The sequence below is a fragment of the Thermochaetoides thermophila genome (assembly GCF_000221225.1).
Source record: "Thermochaetoides thermophila DSM 1495 unplaced genomic scaffold scf7180000011821, whole genome shotgun sequence".
In the NCBI taxonomy this organism is placed as follows: domain Eukaryota; kingdom Fungi; phylum Ascomycota; class Sordariomycetes; order Sordariales; family Chaetomiaceae; genus Thermochaetoides; species Thermochaetoides thermophila.
Genome location: NW_006383037.1, coordinates 749,293 through 774,367, shown reverse-complemented (window position 1 = coordinate 774,367; position 25,075 = coordinate 749,293). Strand labels below are relative to the sequence as shown.

The window sequence follows — 25,075 nt, the reverse complement described above, 5'->3', positions numbered from 1 at the left end:
TGGCATGGGTTCCCCGGCAGCTGCGCCCTGCTGGACTGGGGAAAGTGGAAAAGGGGAGCTGGGCCCACCGCCATTAACAGATTTGGCTTGGCGTCGTTTGTGGTCTCCATAAGGTTAGGGAGTCCAGCCTCTGGTTACGGAGAGCGAGTCACGCAGCTGCGCACTGTGTCGACCTAAGTTGCCAGTGCTATGGTCTGGAAATTTGACTGCCACAACCCCTGAAGCAGCGAGCTCCCCGTTCCCGTTCCTCGCTGGGTAACCACCTGCAACCTGCAACCTCCGACCGTCCTGACCTCCCGTCTCCCCTCTCCGTCACTTAATCCATCACCACATCCACCACCGCCTTGCTCGTGCGGCAGCTGTGCCATCAATTGCGCCCGTTGCCGTCGTAGCTGCAGATTCTTGATCCGCACGCGTAGAAGCACCATAGCACCCCTTCGGTCCCCTCGAGCAGACGTCCTCAACAAAAGATGGCTCCCGCAACTGCTGAGAGCGCCTCGCCGATTGGCATTGCCAATCTGCCCAACCAGCGGCACAAGATTGTGGCCAAGAAGGGTGCCTCCTTCACCATCATGGTCGGCATCTCTGTCTCGTACTCCCGCGTTTGTTACGGCATTGTCTGACTCGCGATTGTTTAGGTTGCTGGCGAGTCCGGGTTGGGCAAGACCACCTTCATTAACACGCTTTTCTCCACTACCATCAAGAACTATGCCGACCACAAGAAGCGCCACCAGAAGCAGATCGACAAAACTGTCGAGATCGAGATCACCAAGGCCGAGCTTGAGGAGAAGTTCTTCAAGGGTGCGCATACCATGACGCGTGATCCCTGGCTGTTCTTTGGCGACGCGCCTCGCTGACATAAATCTCCCTATCTAGTTCGCCTGACTGTGATTGACACTCCGGGCTTTGGCGACTACGTCAACAACCGTGACTCGTGGCAGCCCATCGTTGAGTTCCTTGACGACCAGCATGAGTCCTACATGCTTCAGGAGCAGCAGCCGCACCGCCAGAACAAGATTGACCTCCGTGTCCATGCTTGCCTGTACTTCATCCGCCCAACTGGCCACACCCTGAAGCCCCTAGATATCGAGGTCATGAAGCGCCTCTGCACCCGTGTCAACCTCATCCCGGTCATTGCTAAGGCCGATACCCTCAGCCCTACGGAGCTGGCCAAGTTCAAGCAGAGGGTAAGCATCCCCGGTCCTGTACCGTCAGTCTCGTGCGTTGCTTACATGCGTCCCTGCACTCCAGATCCGTGCCGTCATCGAGGCCCAGAACATCAAGATCTATCAGCCGCCGATCGAGGAGGATGACGAGGCCGCGGCCCAGCACGCCCGCAGCCTGATTGCCGCCATGCCTTTCGCTGTGATCGGCTCTGAAAAGGATGTCAAGACGAACGATGGCCGCATCGTCAAGGGTCGTCAGTACTCGTGGGGTGTTGCTGAGGTGGAGAACGAGGACCACTGCGATTTCAAGAAGCTCCGGTCTATCCTCATCCGCACTCACATGCTTGACCTCATCCACACCACCGAGGAGCTGCACTACGAGGCCTACCGTGCCCAGCAGATGGAGACGCGCAAGTTTGGCGAGGCCCGCCCCCGGAAGCTCGACAACCCCAAGTTCAAGGAGGAGGAAGAGGCGCTGCGCAAGCGGTTTACTGAGCAGGTCAAGATCGAGGAACAGCGCTTCCGGCAATGGGAGCAGAAGCTCATTGCCGAGCGCGATCGTCTCAACAAGGATCTCGAGCAGACCCATGCCGAGATCAAGCGGCTCGAGGCCGAGCTCGAAGCTCTCCAAGGCACTGCCGTCCGCAGTCACGGCCGCCGTTAGGGGGATGGCCGTCCGCCGATGCACGGCTCCGTCAATCCCCCCACATCTTCACATGCACCGAGCCGCACCCGTTGACCTCGCGGCCCGCGCACGTAATTTTTGCTTTTCTGAGCTCCTGCTATTTATTTTCCTCAGCCGGCTCCTCCATCCTGTTAGTTGGGTGTGTGATTGGTTGAAAAAACAATATTCCCCCTGCTGTTTGGCCTCATGTTTGTTATGGTTCGCCCTCTTTCGGTTTTTCCTTTCCTCTTGTTTTTCACTTCATTATCCCCTCCCCTCAATCACTTTATTTTATATAGCGAATAGTCGGGGGGAGGGAAGGGAAAGGCGTGCATGAAAAGACAAGTTTCGGAGGATAGAAAGAGCGAGAGCCAGGGAACTTTGCACCAGTCATACTCCGGACCCCTTGCCCGAAATCATGTTCTTCCCTTGGAGCCCCCGTTTATTTCGACTTAACCGTGATGTAATTTAGCCGCCTCCTTTTATGATACCACCAGTTAATGAGAAGGCTACTTGAAATTCTTTCTTCGTTTTTTGTCTAATATCGTATCACGGATTACTGTGGAGCTTTCATCAGCCCACTTCCACTAGTACAACTTGAAAACAGCTTTTCACAATAAATGCTCGCCACCTTGGCATCTCGGCTTCCAAGACTCCCAAGGCGCCATTCCTCGTTACCGTCCTACACGGCGTCCATGGTCGCCCGAGTCGTGAGCTGCTCGTTTTTGTTGCCTAGTTTGGATATTTGCAGAAACACATCCACCCCATATCCTTCCAAGCTGTGCAGAGCCAGACTGCCCGCCCAATATTCAGCATAAACCCGGCTTAGGGGCAAGCCCATGCCCAGCCGCAGGTTTGGAGGCCGACTTGATAATGACGCCAACGAGTTGTTGACATCTCTTCCTTCAAGCTTCTGCTCGCTGGCGTTGTGATGATGGTGTGAGTCTGCGTGGTGGTGATGGTGGTGAGGATGACCGTCAGGGCCAATGGGCTCTGATATGGATGATTCAACCTGAAGTTCCTGCATCGTAGCGGCCATTTTGGGCACCTTGCCCAGGTTTGTAAGGATGCGTTCGGTGGCCGGGCCCTTGCTAAAGGACCATAGGTAAGGCATCACCTCACGTGGGATGCCCCCTCCTTGATCCGAGATGCGGATTATGACATGCTGCTGGCTCTCGCAGATAGTAACTTCGATCGGAGGGGGTAGCCGGTTCGGGTCTGTATCGCGATCCCGGCGCCGGTGATGCTTCTCAGCCACAGCCTGCACGGAGTTGCGCAGCAATTCGCCCACGATATATTCCAAGTGACTGAGAATATATGGAAAGCTGGCTCCGAGATGCCCGTTGATTTTGATTTCCGGCAAAACGACGTCAGGGCCGTATGCCCTCTGCAGGATATCGCGAACTGTCTTGCCTACTCTCTCGACAACTTCACTGGCAACACACTTTAGGAAAACCTCGCCAATGAATTCACCCTCGGAGAGCTTGGCGCCAGGTGAGTACCATGATGAATTGAAGGTCTCGGTCAGAGCAATGTGCTGCTCAGCGATAACACGACGGGAGATGCGCTATTGACCCGAAACATGTGGTCAGTTAGCATAGGATTTCAGATGGAAAAAGGCACGAGGGACAACGGACAGATCTGAGAATAGTGTTCATAAACTTGTCCAGTTCGGCTGCATCCATTAGGCCATTGCACTCAAGAATGCCCATTGCCAGCTTGGGAATAACGGGCAGATGTGCTCGTAGCATTGTCCGGATGATGTCGCAGAACCGGTCATTGTCCTCGAGCGTCTTTATTTTCTTCACTTTTCGGAATGTATCAAAGGCAGTATAATACAGGTCATAGACCTCGTTGATATGAGGGTTTGTAACTACGACATATGGCAGCCGTTGCATGTCGCGGATCCGGTGGGCGATCCTGAGCAGGAGCTCGGTCAACATGCGGCTTGAAAATGATACAACAATGTCAACAGGCCACATTGAGTGCCGTCAAACCTACCGCGTTGGAAGCTCAGTTCGGACATAGTTGGCCGAATCTAAGAGTCTGTCTTCGGTTAAGGAGCGACCGAAGACCATGAGTTGGCGCAGACTGACGGGGCGAGCCTCCCTCGCAACCCATCTGTTTAGGGCAGAGACATGTGAGCAGGACATGGTCAGAGAAAGAAGTGGGTAAAGTGGACGAGGCAGAGTCAATAAATCATACTCATCCAAGATAGAAACGGGCCGCCACTTTGGGCTTTGCGTGTGCGAAGAGCGTACGGTTGGCCTTGAGAAAGTCGGGACTCGCATTGCCATGCCCAGCGCCGCCTCTCTCCTTAGCGACCGGGTGGCCGCCATAACATTATGCAGCATGAGTGGTGACATGCCGTTGTTGCCATACGCAAAAGTGAGTGTGCCGAGAGATGGTGGCGTTGTTGATGAGTGTTGCGTGCTTGCTTGACTCTTGAGGATGATAATAAGTTTGGAGAGCGTCAAACGCAGCACTGGTTCACATCTGCAAAAAGAAAACCGAACAAGATAAATTAACAGACTTAATTAGCATAAGAATGGCTATTCTTGGTGTACCTCGGCCATACTCGCGTCTGTGGTACAACAAGAGTTTGACGCTGAGCTCTCCCTCCTACTCCCGACTCCACATCACGAGCAAGAGGCCCAAGCCAACACAGTTGTTCCCCAGTTTCTCTGTTCTCCATACTGTGTAAATACTCCACCCAAGTCCCGCATCTGAATTCCACGGTCAGCGTTGGAACTTAGATGCTGTCGCGGGGCATTGATGCTCACCTCGGCATTCCTTCCGTTCCTTTGGAGACCTGCGATTCAGTCTCTGCTTTATTATTACGAGAGAGCAGACTCGAAGTCGTGTTTCAAGCAAATCTTGCAGGTTCAAAGGGTATTCGACGGTGAAACAATTTATTGTGTGTGCGGAGTGTATCTGAAGTTCTTTGTCCTCAGCTCAGGTCAGGCATATACTGAGCAACAGAGTCTTCTCAACCAATATACGCCGTAACACAACAATCCAGCATCAAGCGTCTGAGTCCCTGAAAGTGAGCTGCGTAGGAAGAAATTTCTTCAACGCACACAAAGTCATCCAGTTCCACGACAAGAGTCGGCACCCTTGGTCTGCATTTACTGCCCAAGATCCAGCTGCAGTTCTGAGCGTGATTACACGCTCAAATCTCACCTGGAAAGTGGTGGCAGGCCTGCCACAATCTCGAGTCTAGGTAGGTCTCAGCTTGATCTCTTCCAAAGGTGGGCTTCTCCGTCAATTTTCTTTCTCGGCACCCCACGTCATTGGCGGGGCTCAGGGTGAATGACATGTTCAAACCGGGCGGTTTGTTAAGGTGATACCTCAGACCCTGGCCACATGCCCAAAAAATCATCTGAGCACTGAGCGATACTGAGGTACCCGCTGACATCAAGACCCTCAAGATACCCGCCGAACCACTCAACAGGGTGTGTGGACTCCAAAGCCAAAAGCCAGAAGCCGCCCTGTGCTCCCCGCTGCGGCTGCGTCCACTTTCGACCATCAGTGACGGGAGACCATAGCGGCGCACTGCCAGAACCTCTCGTTTCCATTTATTCAGCATTCTTTTCCTTTCCGCTTCAGGTTGTTTTCCAGAGCATAGACCGCCATCGTTCGACTTTTGCTCTCTTCGCGACGGCCACCTGCCCTGCTATTAGACAACTCACACGAGCATTTCGCCATTGCCGGATCGTCCGAGCCCCGCACGTCCTCAGGCAGCCTTTCTGCAGCTGATTCCAGGTTGTCGCTGCGGAACCTGTAGCAGCAGTTCAACTCGAGCCAGCAGACTGAAATCCGGCCTGACACCCTCACCTGCTTCCCAATTTTCTTCCTGCTCGGTGTTTCCCTGCGCTCGCGAAGCGGTGCCGTTTCAGGATGGTAAGTTCCTTCCCGGTTCCTTTGACCAGACCTGGTTTGCGGCGATGGATGGCTTGGATGAGGGAAACGGGCGTCCACGTATTATGAACGGAGCACTTTCGACATAACCACCAACAAGCTGTTTCCTAAACACACTTTCGCCTGTCCTGCAGGTGATGACGACTACCACTCGACCGCTTCACTCGTCCCCTGGCTTATTCCGATATATCGTCATCGCTAATACCTGGCTCCCTCGCGTCCACCCCTCTGCCATCTGCATCCTGCTTCTAGAACACCTCTTTCGTAGCAAGAAGCAGGCCCTTCACGCCCTTATCCACCATCCGTCGCCCCATGATGTCCAAAATGACCGATTACACCAGCATCTCGGTGTCTGCTCCGCTTGTCGCGGCATTTGCTAATCTCGATCTTCAGGATGGCGCTCCGAATTCTGAAGCGACCTCGCCAGCTCCCATGGCCGTTGACGCCCCCGAGGAGCATGTCATTGAGCCAAACCAGACCGAGAGCGAACAGGTCGCAATAATCAGTCCCGACAGCATGGAAACCGATACGCCACTGCTTGCCAGCGACTGTATGCCTTCATCCCCTCCGCCCTCCTCGGGCTTTATAGAGTATGGGAGATTGAAGCCGACCCCGCGCTAACTGCTGCTTTGAAGATGAGGCTATGAAGGCCCACGTTCTTCCTCCCTTGGCAGAGGAACCTCGCATCCTGGAAGACCAAGTCCATACTTGGGAAGTGCAAAACTGGCGTTCGATGAACAAGAAAGAGCATGGGCCAATATTTCATGCTGGGGGCAACCCATGGTATGCTTACTGCCGCTCCAAAGTCTTATGCTTCCTTACCAGCGTGCTTGATGCTAATCATATCTTTTCCTTGACAGGCGCATCCTTTTGTTCCCTTCAGGCAACAATGTGGCGGACCATTGCTCCATCTATCTAGAACATGGTTTTGAGGCAAACCAGATCCCCGAGGACTGGAGTTGCTGCGTTCAATTCTCTTTGGTCCTCTGGAATCGCAATAATCCTTCTCTTTTCTGCCACCATTCTGCCCACCATCGCTTTACTAAGGTGGAGAGCGACTGGGGCTTCACCCGGTTTCTTGAATTGCGCAAGATGTTCAACGTCCCTTGGGATAACGGTGATCGGCCGCTTGTTGAAAACGATTGTGTCAACATTAGCGCCTATGTCCGGGTTGTGGAAGACGAGACAGGAGTCTTGTGGCACAACCTAATCAACTATGACTCTAAGAAAGAGACTGGATACGTCGGCCTCAAGAACCAGGGCGCCACTTGCTACCTGAATTCCCTTCTTCAGTCATTGTACTTTACTAATGCCTTTCGAAAGGTACAGGATGCTCTTTGCTTCGAACCAACCAACAAGCACATATTCTGGACATTACTGACAAACTATTGCAGGCTATTTACTCTATCCCCACCGAACATGATGCCGACATACGCAAGAACAGCGCCTATACCTTGCAGAGGTTGTTTTATCAACTGCAACACTCCAATACTGCTGTTGCGACTAATGAGCTCACAAAGTCATTTGGGTGGGAAACTCAGGAGATCTTCGTGCAACATGATGTCCAGGAGCTCATGCGGAAGCTTATGGAACGCATGGAAGAGAAGATGAAGGGAACTCCGCACGAAAAGTCGCTTCCTGATTTGTTCAGTGGCAAGACCAAGACATACATTTCTTGCATCAACGTGCCTTATGAGTCGAGCCGTATTGAGGAATTCTGGGACATCCAGCTCAATGTGAGCGGCAACAAAGATTTGTTGGAGAGCTTCCAGGACTGGATTCAAGTCGAGAGGCTGGACGGAGACAATCAATACTTTGCCGGCGACGAGTACAAGTTGCAGGATGCCAACAAAGGCATGATTTTCATGAGCTTCCCGGATGTCCTTCACCTACATCTTAAACGCTTCCTCTACGACGTTCAGCGCGATGGCATGCTGAAAATCAACGACCGTCACGAGTTTCCCGAGGAGTTCGACGCTTCGCCCTACCTAGACAAGGATGCCGACCGGTCAGAACCTTGGATATACCAGCTGCATGGCGTGTTGGTGCACAGTGGCGACTCATACACTGGTCACTACTATGCTTTTCTCAAACCGGAGAAGGATGGGTGGTGGTACAAGTTCGATGACGACAAGGTTACTAGGGCTACGAAGCGAGAAGTTTTTGAGGAGAACTTTGGCGGACCATACAAGTTGCCTAATGGCCAGCTGCGCCCTTACGGACCTAGGAAGACTCCGTTGATGCGGCCCAATAACGCTTATATGTTGGTTTACTTCCGCAAGTCGCGACTAGATAAGATCCTCTGCCCGGTCACCAAAGATGATGCCCCCGCTCATCTTCAGCGGAAATTTGAAGAAGAGTATGCAGCTCAAGAGGCCCGCCGAAGAGAGAGGGAAGAGCAACATCTTTACTTGGGTGTCAAGGCTATAACAGAGGAGACTTTCCGAAAGCACGGCGGCACTGACCTCACCAATTTCGAAGCTACTCAAGATCAGGATCCTGCTGCACCCAAGTATTACCGAGTGCTTCGCACATCGACAGTCCAAGAGTTGGTAGAACGGATTGCGGCTGATATTGGGCAAGACCCGAAGCGTGTAAGACTGTGGATTTTGGTCAACCGTCAAAACAAAACAATTCGTCCCGATCAACCCATCATGGACCTCTCGCCGACTGTTGAGGAGACATACCGCAAAGCCGCGGCTCATCGGGATCAAGCTCTCCGTGTTTGGGTGGAAGTTGCTGAGGAGGTCAATCCTGATGGTTCTCCGGTGTGGCCTGCATACGCTCCGAGCCCCAATGGAACCGCGATCAAGAATGACTTGATCCTGCTTTTCCTCAAGTGGTTCGATGCTGACGCTCAGTGCTTGAGAGGCATTGGCCACATATACATGAGCAAGGAGAAGAAGGTCGAGGAGCTAGTTCCCGTCATCATGAAGAAGATGGGCTGGGGAGAGAAGCTACCAAGCGACGAAAAGATCCAGATGTGGGAGGTAAGCACCACACTGTCTACGCTCCTTATATCTCAATTGAATTGGTCGTATATGTGCAGTTTCTAACAAATTGCGTAGGAAATTAAACCTAGTATGATCGAGGGGTTGAAAGCGAGAAACACTCTCAAGCAAGCTGAGCTCCAAGATGGCGACATCATCTGCTTCCAGCGGGTTCACGAAAAGAAGTCCAAACTCGGCCTCGGCGGCGACAAACAAAACTCAGAGGAGGCGTAAGTTAACCAAGGCACAATAGGAGTGCGACCAAGTTCAACAAGTTCTAACGCGGTGATCAGTAGCAAGCCATTTGACCGATACGAAGATGCGCGCGAATATTATAGTTACCTTTTGCATAAGAGGGTGGTTCGCTTCTTCCCGCATCCTCAAAAGTGTGACGAGAAGACTTATCCTCGTTTTGAGCTCGCGCTCGACGGGCGGATAAGCTATGATCGGCTCTCGGAAAAGGTGGGCGAAAAGCTTGGTGTCGAACCAACTCACATCCGCTTCTACACCGTCAATGCTGCATCAGGGAACCCGAGAACAGCAGTTAAACGGAATAACAACCCGAACCAAAACCAAACGCTCCAATCGATCCTCATTCCGCCACAGTATGGAGGCCTTAGCATGACTCAGCGTAATGATGCTCTGTTTTTCGAGGTTCTCGAGATGAGCCTGGCCGAGCTTGACTTCAGAAAGAGCATTAGGGTCACTCTGTTGAGCGATGGCATCGCCAAAGAGGTGAGTCCCGAGTTTATTTGTTGGAATTGGTGTTTTCAAATTGCAGCAATGCTAATTCAAATGCTCAGGAGCAATATGATGTCCTGGTGCACAAAGCTGGAAACGTCGGTGACTTGATCGAGTGCTTGATCAAGAAGGCCAAACTCCCCAGTGAAGAAGAAGCCGGCCCGATGCGAGTGTATGAGACCAGCCACCACCGGTGGACTCGCGAGTTGCCAAGAGATTATGCAGTCATCAGCATCAACGACTACTCTACACTTGTTGCGGAACGTATCCCGCAGGAGGAGCTAGAGGCTAAGGATAACGGCTTATTCATCCCGGTCTTCAGCTTCCAGGGCGAGCCGAATCGAGCTCATGGGATCCCGTTCCGGTTTCTGGTTAAAGAAGGCGAGAAATTCGCCGATACGAAGAAGAGACTTGAGAAGCGCACTGGCTTCAAGGGCAAGAGCTTCGAAAAGATTAAATTTGCTGTTGTGCACAGGCAACATTCTCTCAAGCCACAGTACCTGAACGATGGTAAGTACCTGTGATTTTAAGTTCAGACCTTTTTGGAGCCTCTGCTGATCTGTTTCGACTAGATGACATCCTCTGGGACTTGCTCACAACCGAGGCTGACTGCCTTGGTATGGATTATCCAGATCGCTCAAGATCATTGCGGAATGGTGGGGGTGATCTGTTCCTCAGGGGCTAGGCTGGTTGGTTTCCGATCACGATGTAACCTACCCAGGAGAAACGAACGACAGTGTCTGCGGAGAGGGGATAACAGATGCTCCCTGTGTGGCTTGCTCGGCATCGTGTAGTGTATTGTTGGGTCTATGGAGTCGCAACGCGACATCTTGCTGGCTCTGGCATTCTGATAAATACGGCTCGTATAATCAGAAGGAATACTCTGTAGAAGTGGCGCCGTTTGGTTTCAGGAAGCTTTTGACTTATTTTTTGGTTGCTTGCAATCATGCCAGGTGGTTTCTGGCCTTGGCTGACGATGGCTGCAATCAGGGATGGGAAGAGGGTTGGCTTTACAATCGGAACAAGACTTTTGCGGGGAAACGGATCAGACATCGCAAAAGCCCTTCGTCTTTTCTGAAGATACTATGAACTTACGCATTAATATAAAAAGGTACGAATTAGAGCTAGTGATAAGTCGACAGGCTTCTGGTCTTCAGGAGGTGTTGGTCTCCCGTACTAGGTTCCCCTGCACAGTTGTCGCTGCGTATTGAACGCCTACGCTGTAGGGTAACTCAACAGCCGTTAGTTCTTATCAATCTTATGTAATCCGTAAGGCTTGCCGGGACCAACATTAGTGGCTGATCTGATTGGCTAAGGATAGTGCCACCATGCAACGGCCAAGGCGGTGGCGACAGGCAGAATGAAACAGTCTCGCCTCGTCCGATTTAGAAGACGGGAACTTTTTTGACTTGCGGCGGCGTACGCCAGTGACACAGATAAAGCGCTCCATGATCCCAACCCTCTCCCGGCAACATTGAGTATACTCCGTCGGGGCTCACTGCACCGAGAACCAAAAGTTGAACCCAAAAAAGGCGCTCAACTCCCGGAGGGTGTGAGCGATTACATTCTTTTGCATCTTTAGCTTTGATTCAGCAGCTTTCGTTCTTTGCGTTCCGACGCTCGAGCCATATCCAATCATACCGTCAGTCGACCTACGGACTATATTCCTCCGTTTCTCCTATCCTCTACTACAGTCTAGACAACCATCTCTTCCACTGGACTGTTGCGCAACTTGCGCTCCCTGGGCAACACTCGGATTACCAAACCCGAACGGCAAAGCTCCAATTTACATAGCGACATCTCGGCTGCCGAGACCATGAACTTTCCTGGCACAGGCAGCGGGCTGGGTGGTGGTTTGGGGAGTGGCATCCCGGGTATCCCGTCTGCCGGAGCGGCGGGCGCGCGGCCGGGAGTACAAGGTTTTGATCCCAATGATCCCAATGTGAAGATGGTGTGTGCCTTTCCTTCCAGTGCAAGGCCTCGTGAGTTCTTATAGACGTTAGCTAACCTACCTGCGGTGTTGTAGCTCCAAAGAGCTATGGAGTCCTGCTATGCTAAGACAGTCATGAGCGGAGTTGCTGGCTTTGCGCTGGGTGGTGTGTTCGGCATGTTCATGGCTTCGGTAATCTTTATCCCCTTTTGTCTAGCCGTTTCATGGCAGTTTAACTGACCCGTGATGGGGTAGATGGCTTACGATACGCCTTTCCACACCCCTGGTGCTGGCGGTGTTCCTGGCGTTCCTGGTTCCACCAACCCAACTTCTCTTTCCTCTCTCCCCCTCCGTAAACAACTCGCCATTGGCTTCAAGGACATGGGCCAACGTTCTTGGAGCACGGCCAAAAACTTCGGGGCAGTCGGTGCTCTCTTTAGCGGCATCGAGTGCGGCATCGAAGGTCTGCGAGCTAAGAACGACCTTGGTAACGGCGTTGCTGCGGGCTGCCTGACCGGTGCCATTCTGGCACGCAATGCCGGGCCTCAGGCCGCGGCTGTTGGATGCGCAGGCTTCGCGGCGTTCAGTGCGGCGATTGATGCCTGGATGAGAATGCCAAAGGATGAGGACTGAACTGGCCTTCCTTCTGCTGCGCATTTCTTGTTCTCATCCTTCGGTTGTATTAGTATCTTGTGCATCTCTGTATGCTGCGGGGTTGGCTGGCGGTCATTGGCACTGGCGTTTGGGGTATTGATATCTTGCATAGACTCAGGGGCGGGGTATGTTGTTACTGTGAAACAACGGGTTCACATCTATAGAGGAGGTCGACTGAGATGTCATTGCCTGAGAGAGGGGCCAACCATCTCTTCTTGATCTTGTTCGGATCCTTCACTATAAATACTCTGGAATTTGTATTACCATCAAAAAGGGCAATAGGACAACATGCGAGGTCATTCTCATGTGAGCATTATCGTCTCATCGATTCACCCTTGCTGCTCATAAGTAGCACTACCTTAATTATATCAAATGGCCTGATATACTCGGAACTCTCCAAACTCCCAGTACGCGTTCTGGAAGGCTAATGGGTTGTTGGCCACAAATTCGACACAACTCTGGGGGCCGCCTAGGTGTTGTCAGTATCAACCAGGCATGATAACACAATAACTCAGCCGAACACTTACATCCCGAACTCTCCCATGTCGCCTCAGTCATATACCCACACAAGTCAATGTTCACAATGATACTCTGGTTTCTGAAATGTGCTCCAATGTCGCACTTTGTCGACGGAAAGTCCGCGATAGGACGTCCCCAGACACTCGGGTCTGGCATGGATGATCCGATCATTCTCTGAAGGCCACCCTCCTCCCTAGGGAACACCCATAACCTGATGCCCTCTTCCCTCCATTCTAGTGCGACAATGCCACTCCCTCCTGCAGCGTTAAAAGCTCTTGCTGCCGCATTGCCACCATCGATGCTGCTGTAGTCCTTGGTAGTAACGACACAGCCTGTGTTGTAGTTGGTCGCATTATGGCAGTCGCTTTGGCCCGCTGATCCGGTCATCTCGCGCTGGACGGACTGCATCGTGCACCCCTCGGTGGTATGAAGTGCCATTATAGCACTAGTGTCGGGAGAAGAAGGATCCTGGATGTTGGCGGTTTCAAGGATATCGATCTCACCGTTCATCGGCCAGTTATTGGGGCTTGTTGGATGGACGTATTTAGCAAGAGTACCATCTTGGGAAGTACAAGGGATGATTTACTCGCTGAGCTATAAAGCAGGCCATGTGCCGCAGCCGTAAGGCGTATGCTTGACATCGAAAAGAAAGAGACCTGGGCCGTACTGCTTTTTGGACTCCAGGCGTACAGAGAAACGGCCGGTTGATGCATCTGGCTCGGAGCCTGGGCCGACTGTTGTGTCGACTTTGATGATGACCGTATCGGAGGTGGCATAGGTCAAGTTCTATCGGCTAGTTAGGAGAAAAGAAACTGAAGGCTGGGAAAAAAGAGAGCACATGCATATGTTGCGGCATAGTCCGGGTCGACATAGTGGACAAAACCACCGGCTGGGTTCAAGTCAGCAATGTTTGGTTAAAAGCATGGGGATTCGACCAAATTCACCTGGATCATAGTCATGAAAATAGCTGAACTTCTCGAAGAAGGATGTTCCCGAGTCTGTCGTGACAAATTAGTCCACAATATTCTCTTGCGTCCAGTCCTGAGCTCAGCGCACAGGTGTCAGTTAGGGCATAATTGAGCCTTGAGTACTCCGGATATCTGCTTTTCTTCCGCAACCCTTCCAAGACAAGTACTGGAATCAAGATAGCAGCTATTATAACAAGGAACACAGCGATGGCTATCAACCATCCTTTCTTCGACCAGTTCTTGGGGTTCCACCGAGACCCCTCTTCATCGAACACACTTTGACGGGTATCTTCAGTTCCCATGAGGGGCTAGATGCCGGAGGGATACAAACGAAGATTGAAAAAGGAGATGAACGCGTGACTAGGAGCTAGGGCACTTGATCTGCAAAACACCATTCTAGGCCTGTGAGGATGTCTGCAGTTCTTATATGATTTTCACCCAGCCATATCTCAATCCCACCCAGCATATATGTTCTCCATGTCATGTGAATACCACAACCTACGGCAACTAGGTCACTTAGTCCCAGCATGAACGCCAAAGCGTTCATACTTCCGTCCGTCACCTTTCCATCCAACAAAGCAGTGGCGCAATCTCGTATTTTTTTTTATGCAGGGGATACAAACTGGAGGAGGATCCTCGTAACAGCCTGGAGAAACAATCAACAGCTCAAGCACGACCTCCAGAATCAAACCATTTTACCTTTGCATTGCATTAGGCACCAAGGTAGGTGCAAATGCAACGCGTTGTGTGCCGGGAACTAGGCTAGGTCAACACATTGTCAATTTAGCCAGCTGCTGCGCCACAGGGACCGCTCTCCTGGGTAGTAGTGCAAGAAAAGGAGCACAAGGGCCTCGCAGCCGAGGAATGATGTTTTCTATCAAACACGAAGGCTTGAGGTTGGCAGGAGGGAGATAGGTTTTGAGGTTGCATTTGAAAAGCCCTCGATGATGCCACCAAGCTGCGACTTGTCACCTTGGCTTTCTCTTCGAACACTCGTAATGGAATGCTCTCTACCTACAGAAGAGTAGAACGAGGCTTGTTCGTGTGGCATATCGATCGATGAGAGATATGTAGATAGGTTCGAGACTAATGCCTAGGGAAGCAAGAGAAGCCGGACTTGACGGTAAGCAAAGAAGCAGGCAACGGGCACCCGTTCCTAGTTTAATTTCTTTCGGTCTCACTCTATCCGATGACATCCAATTAGCTCAAAAACCCGTCCCTTTACCATTCCCATGCATGCGTCAACAGGTCAAGGATCAGATAATGACTTAATGGAGAAGCCGTATTGACTTAAGTACCAGGGAAGGAATCATCATTCACACCTTATCTTGGCAGCGTTCAGTCGTCATTTTCGTCGTCATCAACCCTGCTCCTCTTTGCCTGCCTCGAGTCCTCATCCTGCAGGCCATACCCTCGCTTTCCACCACCACTATTTGACCCCTTTTGCACTTCTGACAAAAACTTGTCCACATTAAATGGATCTGCCGTCTCTGTGTCTTTTTCAAACTGCACGGGCCCCTCCCTGGGCTGGGCATCCTCGGTGCCTTTGAAGGTTCCCCTACCGAGGGCCTCGCCAAAGCGATTGCCTTTCCGGATGCGCTCCATCTCTTTCTCACCCGCCTCTTCGTCATCTTCATACTCGGCATTGGTACGCGGGCGGTAAATACTGCTGATAGCCTCCTGGGCTGCGAAAAGAGGCTTGTCATAGGGGTTGTCTTCGTTGATTGTAGCGCCAAAGCCAGAGGACTGGTTGAACAGACGCGAGTCGTACATGCTCTCGCCGGACATGGTCGGCTTAGCGATACCGAGAGCAATCTTCTCGGAAATATCGCGATCCATCTCTCGGGCGAGAACCTGGGCACGACGCTCGGCGCCCATACGGGACTGCCGAAGCTTGCGCTCCTCCTCCTTGAGTTTCTCACGACGGGCACGGCGCCTCTCGCGCTCGGATTCATCGGTTTCGGAGCCGGACTCTGAGCCGCTGTAGGAACCGGACCGCGAACGCGTGGAGCGTCTCCGACCACTAGCGGCTGCTGCAGCGCGCTCGGCGCGAGCCTGTTGAGCGAGCTGGCGGAGATGCTCTTCTTTCTGCTGGCGCTCCTTCTCGGCAAGACGCTGCTGCATCATGGCACGCTGGCGCACCTCTTCGCGAGCGTGACGGTCGGCCATGAACAGCGCTTCAGAAAACTGGGCAAACTTGTCGTTGATCTGGACTTCCTGCAGCTGGCGGCCGTCGGCAGCCAGACGCTTGTCCAAGGGGATGGTGAAACCCTTGGGGTTTTTCCACATCGATACAGGTGGGGCTATACTCATCAGCACAGTTCTAATGATATTTTTTTCTTCAAATATAGGTTTACTTACGGATACGCCATGCCTCTTGATCTTCAGCAGTGAGTTTCCTGGGAGGAGAGTGCATGACCTGTAACGGAAGTTAGTCAGAGGGCAAAAAAAAAAAAAAATAAGTGTTAAAAGACGTACCGGTGGAGGAGGCGATGGTGGTCCCCTAGGAATCTTCTTGTGTTTGAACTTGGGCGGCTCCATCGGATCTGAACGAACAGTCAGCAAATGTGCATAGTCGTAGTTGATAGAGCAAACATACCCCGCTGCCGCTCAACGATCTTGATAATCCTTTCTTGCTTCTTGGTGTTGTTGCCCATCTGGGCAGAGGGCGTGTACTTGACGAAAGTAGCCTCGCGCTTCGTGTTGACCTGGACATTCTTGGGCTTCTGAGCGGCTAGGGCGCCGCTGACAAGGGCGGCGAGAGCATTCTTGGTGCGCTCGGCGGTAGCTTCAACCTCCTCCTTGCTGGGGCGTGACAAATCGATCTGGCCAGCCTCGGCACGCTGGCGCAGTGGGATAAGGTCCTTGAAGGACGCATGGATGATGCGATCGCTGCTATGTCCCTGGCGAGCAATGGCAGTGTAGTCGACCTTGCCTTCAGAATCAACCTGGACGACTAGGGCGTTCGATTTGGACGAGGAATCATTCTTGCCCCAGGGGTACTGGGCGACCGGAATCTCGGGGAAAGCGCCGCCGTCGCCGAAATCTTCGGGGGCGCGCGGCCGCCAGCCGGCGCGATTAGGATACGGAGGAGGACCGGTACGACGAATGACGATCTGGGTTTCATCGATCTGGTCGGCAGAGACGATGCGCGGGCCACGCTGTGTCGCGCGCGGTTCTTCGTGTTCAGAGCTGTATTTGGGCTTCGGCAGCGCCGCGGCGAGCCCAGCCGCTATTGACGCCATAGCTGGAGTTTAGGTTTCGAGATAGTTCCAGGAATTATGGTTGAAGATAGAAAGAGCAGGAGGAGATGGCAAGCAATCAATCCCCACCGCGATTGATTGACCTATGATGTTGACGTTGGTGGGTGATGTGCTCTACCTTGCAGCGCCGCAGGTCCAGGAAAAGTTGGAGCTTGTGAGCGCTCTTTCGTAACGCGTCTGTAATTTTCACCGCATCAACGTAAGTTACGCCGGGGCAAGAGGTCACCGTTTCCATACTGTAAAGACACGGCCCTGCGCAGCCAAGCGTCCCAAGGCTCGCTGGTTGGAGAGGTTTGGCAGCCCCTAATGGACAACAACGACCAGACAACGTTAATCCGTGCGGCCGGCAAGGAAACCCGCAGCTCTCTTGTAATAGAACAAGACGACATTGGATTACCCAGGAACCATACTCCATTAAATCCATGAGCCATCCATACAGACAGATACATACACTCATGCAAGGCCAGCCCAATTGTATCGTGAACATGTAATGTACCCCGTCGTCCCTGGACTCCTGCACCCGTCGACTATTTTGAAAACCCTTCATACGTAACCCTTCCTGGCGCCCTGGAAGAAGAAGCGGACAATGAAGACCTGCAGGGCGCCCATGCAGATGATCAAGGCGATTTGGACAAGGCTGAAGTTGATGATTCTCTTTTCTGTGCTGCGGACGGTGCTGAAGTTCCGGTTCTCGCGGGTGCGGAAGTACTTTTGGTTGCGGGTGATGGTCGACAGCTGGCTTGAGATCTTGAAGAGTGACTCCTCTAGGGCTGAAGTTTGTTCAGGGGACGCTCCTTGCTTCGAGGGGAGGGTCACACGAGCCTCGTTCTCAACCTGGCACATACAGTTAGCAACCTACCGATCAACCAGACCAACATAATGTTGAAAGCAGGACATACCGAAATTTCGAAGTCAACAAACTTCTCGGCGAAGGTGCTCATGCCATTGTTGAAGCAGAATTTGTACTCGCCAACATCCCTCGCGGTGAAGACGAAGTCTCCCTGACGCTCCTTCTCGCCGCTCATGATATAGCGGCCATTGGGTCCAGTCACCTCGTAGTCGACATCGAAGGAGCCACCAGACTGGACAGCAAAGTAAAAAGCGATCTTCTCGTCTTTATGCTGTGTAAGGGTGTAAAAGCAGGCCTTCTCGTTGGCGCCAAGCTTGTATGTAAGAGCCGTGGCAGTCGCCTGGGCGGCGAACAGGGCCAGAAGGCTACACGAGAGCAGCGGCAGCTGCATTGGAATTGGGATCAAGTCGGACGTCGGGTCTACAGGTGATAAGGTTACGGTCGCGGCCGCGATTGCTGCCGGTCGTTTGGTAGTCTGATGGCTGGCGATGCGTTGGACGGCGCGGTACAATGCTGTTGGAGCTAGGGAGTTAGCACACGCGACAACGACGATGTGCAGGGACTAGGATGTAGGTGCAAGTGGACATCGACGCCAGGAGTTGACACGACACTTTTTGGCGGAACAACAGCGCCGCGGCTACTCAATAATGCCAAGACTCGAACAGGGGTTTGGCTTGGCGCGGCACTGTGCAGACTGGCCTGCGGACTCTGGCAGCGCTCTCACTGGCTGCAAACTTCTTGGAAGCGGGGACTAGTCTCTGAGCGGTGACATCAGCATCTAGAAAGGCCCCAGCCAGCTGTATCAACTTCAACGTCGACGTTCGAGTAGCCCAACCTTGTTGCGTCAGGTCTCGATCTGCACAGTAGCATCGAGCTGGACCGCTTTTGGTTATCTGCTCAGAACGCAGGTGGAAAATGAAATAACTTCAAATTTGCCTTCGGGGTTCTATAAAGAAAATCTATCTTGATAAGAATCCTTTTTTTGGTTGGTATCAGAGTACTCATCTAGGTTGTGTTGTTCCGTCTCCTCATATAATGCTTGCTTGTCTTGTTGGGCTCCTCGAGTCATTCACCACCCTCATCATTCAAGCCCATCAATCATACCTAATCTATGTATCCCTAGTGCTAACTTCAGTGTCGATTGAAGAAGTTACTACCATCTACTGCATTGCTCCATACACCTGCCCATCACTATGGCACTCGCGCAGACCAAGGCTGCGATAGCAGCCTCAATCGGTCTGCGCATTCTGACTTACATCTTCCTGCGATGGGTGAGTCTGTTGCCAGAAGTTGTCTTCCGCACAAAGTTTGATTTTTCACGCTAACCTTTACAGGCTCTTGTTCCCGTATGTGACAAGTCTGCCCATCCACATCTGGATATCGGATGAAGATGCTGATGGTTACTAGGCTGCTCCTGCTATCATATTCACCCTCTTTGCGGTCTACCTCCCTTCCTTCATATCGGGCTACCGCAAAGAGCCAAAGTATGAGATGGTCGATGAGGTCGACATGGTGGTGAAAGAGACCACAGCTCCTAAGGAAGAGACCTCCAAGAAGGAGAGATTCCAGGCGCCGAGTGTCACCAAGCAGACCACAGTCAAGGACGTTACCATCAAAGAGACTATTTCCTTCGAGGATAGGCCTCTTAACCCCCTCAAAACCCTGCTGAGTGGTGCTCCTAACCCACGTAGCTTGGCTCTTTCAGCGACTTCGCTGCTGGTGAACCTGCTCTGTGTTGTTATGGTTGCGGACCGCCTGTTCCGGGACCAGTTCTTGCATACGGTTGACGATCTCTCTTTTGCGAGGGTCGGCTACGTGTCGGAGAATGAGGCCAGGCTCTTGATCCGTGAGCCAGATCAGCACAAGATGCCCATTACTGTGGAAGTTCGAATCAAGGACCCACAGCCGCCTTTTGACAGTCCCTTGTGGCACAATGTTGGGGGTGTAAGATGGACAACCAACGAAACCGACTACACAGCTGTCATCCCAATCCCGCTCCCACGGTCCAAGCGGCGGGTCTTCGAATGGCGCACCTCGAACAACCACTCAGGTACATTTACAACTCCTTCTCCAGTCGGCAAGGCTGATGACACCAACTATGGACCTTTCACCTTCGTCACCACCTCTTGTATCGTTCCTCGGCTGCCATATAGTCCATTTGATCACCCACTCGCTATTCCGGGCTTTCGACATCTGGCCAAAGTGCTTCCTACACTGGGTGCTCAGTTCATGCTCTTTCTTGGAGACTTTATCTACTCAGACGTGCCGCGCTACTGGGGTCGCGATGTAGGCTACTATCGGCAGAAGTACCGTCAGGTTTATGCCTCACCGGACTGGCCAGCAGTGGGACAAAATCTCAGCTGGATTCATGTCCTTGACGATCATGAGATAGCAAATGACTGGTCTGCCAACTCAACTGGCGTTTACGCGACCGCTGTCGACCCCTTCCACAACTACCATTCCGCCGCCAACCCCCCACCAGCCAACATGAAGGCAGGAAGACCAACTTACTTTACCTTCACCCAAGGCCCGGCGACCTTCTTCCTTCTAGATACCCGCTCTTTCCGCTCAGCGAACCATCTACTTCCTGCTGATCATCCGGACAAAACGATGTTGGGCAAGGAGCAACTGCAGGCACTGCTTGCATGGCTTCGTCGCTCGGAACCTAAGGGGGTTAAGTGGAAGATTGTGGCGTCCTCGGTCCCTTTTACCAAAAATTGGCACGTCGATTCTCTCGATACGTGGGCCGGCTTTCTACACGAAAGACAAACGATCTTGAAGACCATGTGGGAGGTGGGCAGAACCCAAGGTGTTGGTGTCGTTGTGCTGAGTGGTGACCGGCACGAGTTTGCGGCTACGAAATTCCCTCCTCCTTTCTCGGACGAGACCCATCCTGTCGAAGGGGTGAAGGACCCAGATGAGGCGAAGAAAAGTTCTCATGAAAGTGCGGCTGTATGGGAGTTTTCTGTCAGTCCGCTCAGCCAATTCTACTCACCTGTCCCTTCATATTGGCAGAGTGATGCTGAGGATGTGATGATAAAGTAGGTTTATCCACTCCGTAATCCCAAATTGTTAACAACGGCTAACACGGGTGCAGGTACATTCATAAAGGAAACTCAAAGTTTGGTGCAGTTACAATCGAAAACCTAGAGAGCGGCCACCAAAGTAGCCTTAAGTACAGGTTGTATGTAGATGGAAAGGAAGTATGGAACACCGTCATCCTGTCCCCGCCACCCGCTTCGGGATCGGGAAGTAACGGGATCAGCGGCCTTCTAGGAAATTTGAGGAACAAGATTGGGGTATGAATTCAAGATATCTGGTAGGCCTGCAGGGATTACGTCTCATTTATTATAATTGATATACCACAAAGTAATAGTCTTCTTGCTCTGGGAAGACCTCAAACCTTTGATACATTGGAGAGAAGTAGTGAAAGAACATAATCCGAGCCATGCGCAGAGAAGTCATGTTGAGCGGCTCGTTTTTCCCGTTTTGCTTCCCTGAAGCGAGCTGAGAAGAAGGCTGCTGCTTTGCCCTACTGGTTTTCCTACAAGTCATCTCCCTCAACCTTCTCTGACTTCACTCCGCCTCGATACGGGTTGGATGTTCTAACTTGTAGTAGCACATCTGTCTCTCGTATCAACATCGTTTAGTATTTGTTGTTTTGACTCACCTCTTAATTGTTGACAGTTCTACGGAGGCTGCATTCGATCTTTTGGGAGACGTGTCAACACAATCTTTCCTGAGTTCCCGGGGCAACCGGCCTTTCGTCTCCTCCGTAGTCTCCTACTAAGGCGATCGTCTTAGCTCATGAGTAATGTATTGAGACATAGATGTCCAATCATTTGACTCAGAAGACTGCATCTGGACGAAGGTAACGGAGGGACGGGCCAGAAGATGTTGATCTCATTTGTTGCCGCTGCGGATCACGCACTTGCAGATCATGCACGATATCGTTGTAACCCTAACCCTTGCTTGACCAGGCAGCAACAGGGGATGGGAGCCAATGACACGGTCGTAATCTGTGAACTTTCGAAGCCAATCGAAGCAGCTCCACTTTTACTGGCCCGAGGAGCCGTTTACCTCATGCTTCATGCACGGCGTTGGCCCCACCAAATTACACCGGCAGGGCCCAAGAGTGGGAGGACACAGACTGTGGCCACGGGGTTGCCGGCTGGGCTTGCTGTGCACTTCGCACTGGGGAAATGGGCCACTGGGACATTGGCTCCCGCTGGCACCGCTGGTTTGCAACGTGGAATAGCTTTCGGTGGCTCGCGCAGGCTTGCAAAGCAGCTGGGCAGGTGTCAGGCGCCTGGGACCAGCACCAACTGATTGGTGAAACCGCTGTGGGGGGGGTATGCGAGACCCCTGGCCCTTGGCTTTGGTGGACCCCTGCGGGCCCTAGGCGGGCCCCAAATGGGGCAAGTTCATCAGTGTCAACCCTTTCCGTTTCAGCATTTCTTCCGCCTGGAGCACCCAGATCTGGTCCTCTCATTTCGGTCTGCGAAGAAGACAACGAGACACTTGTTGCCCAAATTTCGGATCACGAGCCCGACGGGAAAAAAAAGAAAAAAGACCAGTCAAAGCATCTTTGTGTGATTTTTCCTCACTCTCTCTTATTTCGGGGAAACTAGGGAAACGCTGCTCTTGTTCTTGTTCTCTGCTCTGCTTCACTTATCCAAGCGATCCAAACATCACTCATTGTTGCGTCCAGTTCAACCACCACTTCAGGGCAGTTCAGGTTCCCCGGAATTCCCGGCGTCAAGGTGGTGCTTCTGGCGTCCGCATTGCTGCCCTCCTGGCCTTGGCACTATATCAGCCTACATATCGTCCTATTAACGGCATAACGACGACGGTCCGCGGTGCAACAACATCTCATACCCAGGTTGATCGCTGCCTGCACCAGTCTCTTTCCCTCGTGCCCCCTAGGGCCCTTCGTGACAGTGTCACACGTCCAGTACTCAAGACATGCATCCATCCGCCATGGCCTCTCGTTGCTCCTCTCCCGCTCCCGACGCCGTACCGACGCCCGCCCTGGGCCCTCGATCAGCCATGTCCCGCTGTTTTTCGACCGGGTCGACACTTTCGCATGCATCGCAAACCACCGACGATACCTTCCGAGGGTCCCTCATCAGCGATGTCTCGGCTTCTTCGGCATCCTCGCGTCGTTCGGATCTGAGTGATCGCCCGCGGCCGCGAGACTCTATGTTGACAGTTGACGGTTCCACTCCCGTTAGGAGAAGCTCCAGCAGGCGCCGCGGCTTCATGCGGCCCCAAGGCACTGATTTTGCCCCCAGCGCTCGCGCCCGAGAGAGCGTACTGAGCCTCGGCAGCATCGCCCATCTACAGTACTACTTCGCCCGCACTGGTCTCCTCGACGGCAAGGGTGGCCGTTTTGCTCGCCGCAATGTCAAGTGTCAGACTCTCGATTTATCCTCCCTCGACCCCTCCGCCTACTCAAATCCTAAGGCCCCCGGCAGCGACCATGATTCGAGCTATGCATCCATGGGTAGCAGTCCCGAGCTGACTGCCCAGACCTGCTTCACTAGTGTCACGGGCAATTCCATGCTCGAATCACCCGTTGACGAACACAAGTCTGACGATGAAGAGTACTTCTCGGACGATTTCGAGGACGAAGGGTTTATGATGCTTCCGCCGACCGTCAGCACGTACAACCATCGCGAGAAGCACATTCCCAAGCCGCCCTCCGTCGCCGAACTACGTGCTGACCTGACAACCAACCTCGACCTCGCTGAGAAGACCCTCCACGAAGCACGGGATGCTCGCGCTCCAGAAGGCCTGCAGATCCGAATCGAGAAGGTTGACTTGCCAACAGATCAGCAGGATGGTTCTTCATCGCGTCGGCCGTCATTAGTTGGTCCTGCGGGATGGTACGAGCTGCAGGGTGTGAACATTTTGGATGCCATGACAATGGCCATTCGCTCCGCAAAGATCTACTACACTCAACATGACCGGCCTGACCGGTTGGATGCTATCAAAAGCGAGAAGCAGTTGCGCAGCGAGCTTATCTCTGTGATGGATGTTCTCAAGCGCATGGCTGCTCGCAATTTTGCCGGCGGTATGCGTTCAGACGAGTTTGACACAATGATGTCCTGGGTTGTGAGCGTACGCGACATGTTGCTCTCGGACGAGGCCCTCGAGGCTGAGGAAATCGCTGACCGTGCCACTTGGGCGGAATGGGTCTACCCAGACGGCTGGGAAGGCCGTGAATTTGAGCGTGAAGAGGCCTTTCTTCGCAGCATGCTCAAGGGCTCAGATATCCGGCGCCAGCAGAAGCACTTGGCCCAACAGCAGCAACATCACTTTCGCAACGACCCTCCTCCTTCGCCTTCCATGCCTGTGCCGGCACCACTTACAGATGAGGGGCTCCCCCCATTGCCGGCTTGGACACCCATCGATCGGACTCGCCCCCTAAGCGAGCAGACGCTGCCAACCCCTTTCCTAGCTGCGCTGTCTAACGGTCAGCGCCTAGTGCAGTTGCACAACTGCGCTGTGCGCAAGTCACGCCGTCGGTTTGGTGCTATTCCGGCCTTCTACGCCAACACTTCGAAGCCTTACCGCGCCGCTGACAACCTGCGCTGGTGGATGAAGGCTGCTGAGCTGCGCTGGGAAGTTGTGCTCAAGGCAGACGCTTTGGGGCTGCAATATTGGCAGCCACCCAATAAACGTAATGATAATCCTAATGCTAATAACGCTCCTGGAACTATCAGCCCAGGACCAGAGGTGTGGGTTGAGTTTGAGGATGCCGTGTTGCAGTGGTGTCGCCGGGTTCGCGAGGAGATCTCTGCAGAGTGGTTGCAGGAGCGGCAGGAAGAGGAAGAAAAGAGAAAGAAGAAAGAGCAAGAAGCTAATTTTGCTTCATAATGGGGATACGTCACCCATCACATCATCAAAAACAGATCTCGATCAAACTATTAGTGGAAAGAAGGGAAAAGTTAAGACGGGTCGGAATGCATCGGGTTGGTTGGCTTCGGGCATTTAGAGGGAGGCTATGGTTTTACGAACGATTGATTGCTTTATGGACGGATGGACAGCTACGTCGGAAGATTCAGAAACGGGGAGCTCTTCTTCGCAAACGGGAGGATGCTTTGCTTTGGGCGTTTTGCTTCTTGACTTGTCTTTTCTGATTTTGCGTTTCCTTCCTCCCGGTTTTGACACCATTCTACTTCGCTTCTGAAGCTCCCTCGGTTGTTTTTCCCCAGCTTTGTTTCTCGCTTTCGGCTTGTTGACCAGCCGTATCATCTATCTTGGACATTTCAGCATCTCTGGCTTGCTGAGTAACCGTGTGTCCTTTTCTCCTCCTCTTCACCCTCCCTTTTGTGCAACTATTTCAGGATTTTCTTCAGACTCATTCATTATTATTCCTTTGGCATTGCCAGCAATTTATCAAA

The 25,075-nt window shown here is 52.6% G+C and overlaps 9 protein-coding genes across 9 annotated transcripts; 5 read left to right on the top strand and 4 right to left on the bottom strand.

Annotated features, from left to right (window-relative positions):
* Positions 1-470: 470 nt before the first annotated feature.
* Positions 471-1,830, top strand: CTHT_0061230 (putative GTP binding protein; the record flags this gene model as incomplete). The annotated part of the gene is made up of 4 exons (XM_006696376.1): positions 471-575; positions 639-801; positions 877-1,187; positions 1,252-1,830. 4 exons carry the CDS (start codon positions 471-473, stop codon positions 1,828-1,830), a joined length of 1,158 nt encoding a protein of 385 aa, XP_006696439.1.
* A 682-nt stretch (positions 1,831-2,512) lies between these two features.
* CTHT_0061220 (dehydrogenase kinase-like protein) lies at positions 2,513-3,983 on the bottom strand (the record flags this gene model as incomplete). Its single annotated transcript, XM_006696375.1, has 3 exons — positions 2,513-3,397; positions 3,468-3,777; positions 3,832-3,983. 3 exons carry the CDS (start codon positions 3,981-3,983, stop codon positions 2,513-2,515), a joined length of 1,347 nt encoding a protein of 448 aa, XP_006696438.1.
* A 2,092-nt stretch (positions 3,984-6,075) lies between these two features.
* On the top strand, positions 6,076-10,167 carry CTHT_0061210 (ubiquitin carboxyl-terminal hydrolase-like protein; the record flags this gene model as incomplete). The annotated part of the gene is made up of 8 exons (XM_006696374.1): positions 6,076-6,301; positions 6,387-6,534; positions 6,612-7,074; positions 7,146-8,741; positions 8,820-8,971; positions 9,035-9,476; positions 9,545-9,992; positions 10,055-10,167. 8 exons carry the CDS (start codon positions 6,076-6,078, stop codon positions 10,165-10,167), a joined length of 3,588 nt encoding a protein of 1,195 aa, XP_006696437.1.
* A 1,131-nt stretch (positions 10,168-11,298) lies between these two features.
* CTHT_0061200 (mitochondrial import inner membrane translocase subunit tim22-like protein) lies at positions 11,299-12,045 on the top strand (the record flags this gene model as incomplete). The annotated part of the gene is made up of 3 exons (XM_006696373.1): positions 11,299-11,433; positions 11,509-11,604; positions 11,668-12,045. The coding sequence occupies 3 exons, from the start codon at positions 11,299-11,301 to the stop codon at positions 12,043-12,045; spliced, it is 609 nt and encodes a 202-aa protein (XP_006696436.1).
* Positions 12,046-12,434: 389 nt separating this feature from the next.
* On the bottom strand, positions 12,435-13,855 carry CTHT_0061190 (endo-1,3(4)-beta-glucanase-like protein; the record flags this gene model as incomplete). The annotated part of the gene is made up of 6 exons (XM_006696372.1): positions 12,435-12,535; positions 12,594-13,111; positions 13,253-13,371; positions 13,455-13,474; positions 13,530-13,583; positions 13,831-13,855. 6 exons carry the CDS (start codon positions 13,853-13,855, stop codon positions 12,435-12,437), a joined length of 837 nt encoding a protein of 278 aa, XP_006696435.1.
* Positions 13,856-14,891: 1,036 nt separating this feature from the next.
* CTHT_0061180 (uncharacterized protein) lies at positions 14,892-16,798 on the bottom strand (the record flags this gene model as incomplete). The annotated part of the gene is made up of 4 exons (XM_006696371.1): positions 14,892-15,856; positions 15,915-15,972; positions 16,032-16,099; positions 16,153-16,798. 4 exons carry the CDS (start codon positions 16,796-16,798, stop codon positions 14,892-14,894), a joined length of 1,737 nt encoding a protein of 578 aa, XP_006696434.1.
* A 561-nt stretch (positions 16,799-17,359) lies between these two features.
* Positions 17,360-18,057, bottom strand: CTHT_0061170 (uncharacterized protein; the record flags this gene model as incomplete). The annotated part of the gene is made up of 2 exons (XM_006696370.1): positions 17,360-17,650; positions 17,716-18,057. 2 exons carry the CDS (start codon positions 18,055-18,057, stop codon positions 17,360-17,362), a joined length of 633 nt encoding a protein of 210 aa, XP_006696433.1.
* An 802-nt stretch (positions 18,058-18,859) lies between these two features.
* Positions 18,860-20,971, top strand: CTHT_0061160 (uncharacterized protein; the record flags this gene model as incomplete). Its single annotated transcript, XM_006696369.1, has 4 exons — positions 18,860-18,937; positions 19,001-19,012; positions 19,074-20,707; positions 20,764-20,971. The coding sequence occupies 4 exons, from the start codon at positions 18,860-18,862 to the stop codon at positions 20,969-20,971; spliced, it is 1,932 nt and encodes a 643-aa protein (XP_006696432.1).
* Positions 20,972-22,646: 1,675 nt separating this feature from the next.
* On the top strand, positions 22,647-24,548 carry CTHT_0061150 (uncharacterized protein; the record flags this gene model as incomplete). Its single annotated transcript, XM_006696368.1, has 1 exon — positions 22,647-24,548. The coding sequence occupies one exon, from the start codon at positions 22,647-22,649 to the stop codon at positions 24,546-24,548; it is 1,902 nt and encodes a 633-aa protein (XP_006696431.1).
* Between the last annotated feature and the right edge of the window lie 527 nt (positions 24,549-25,075).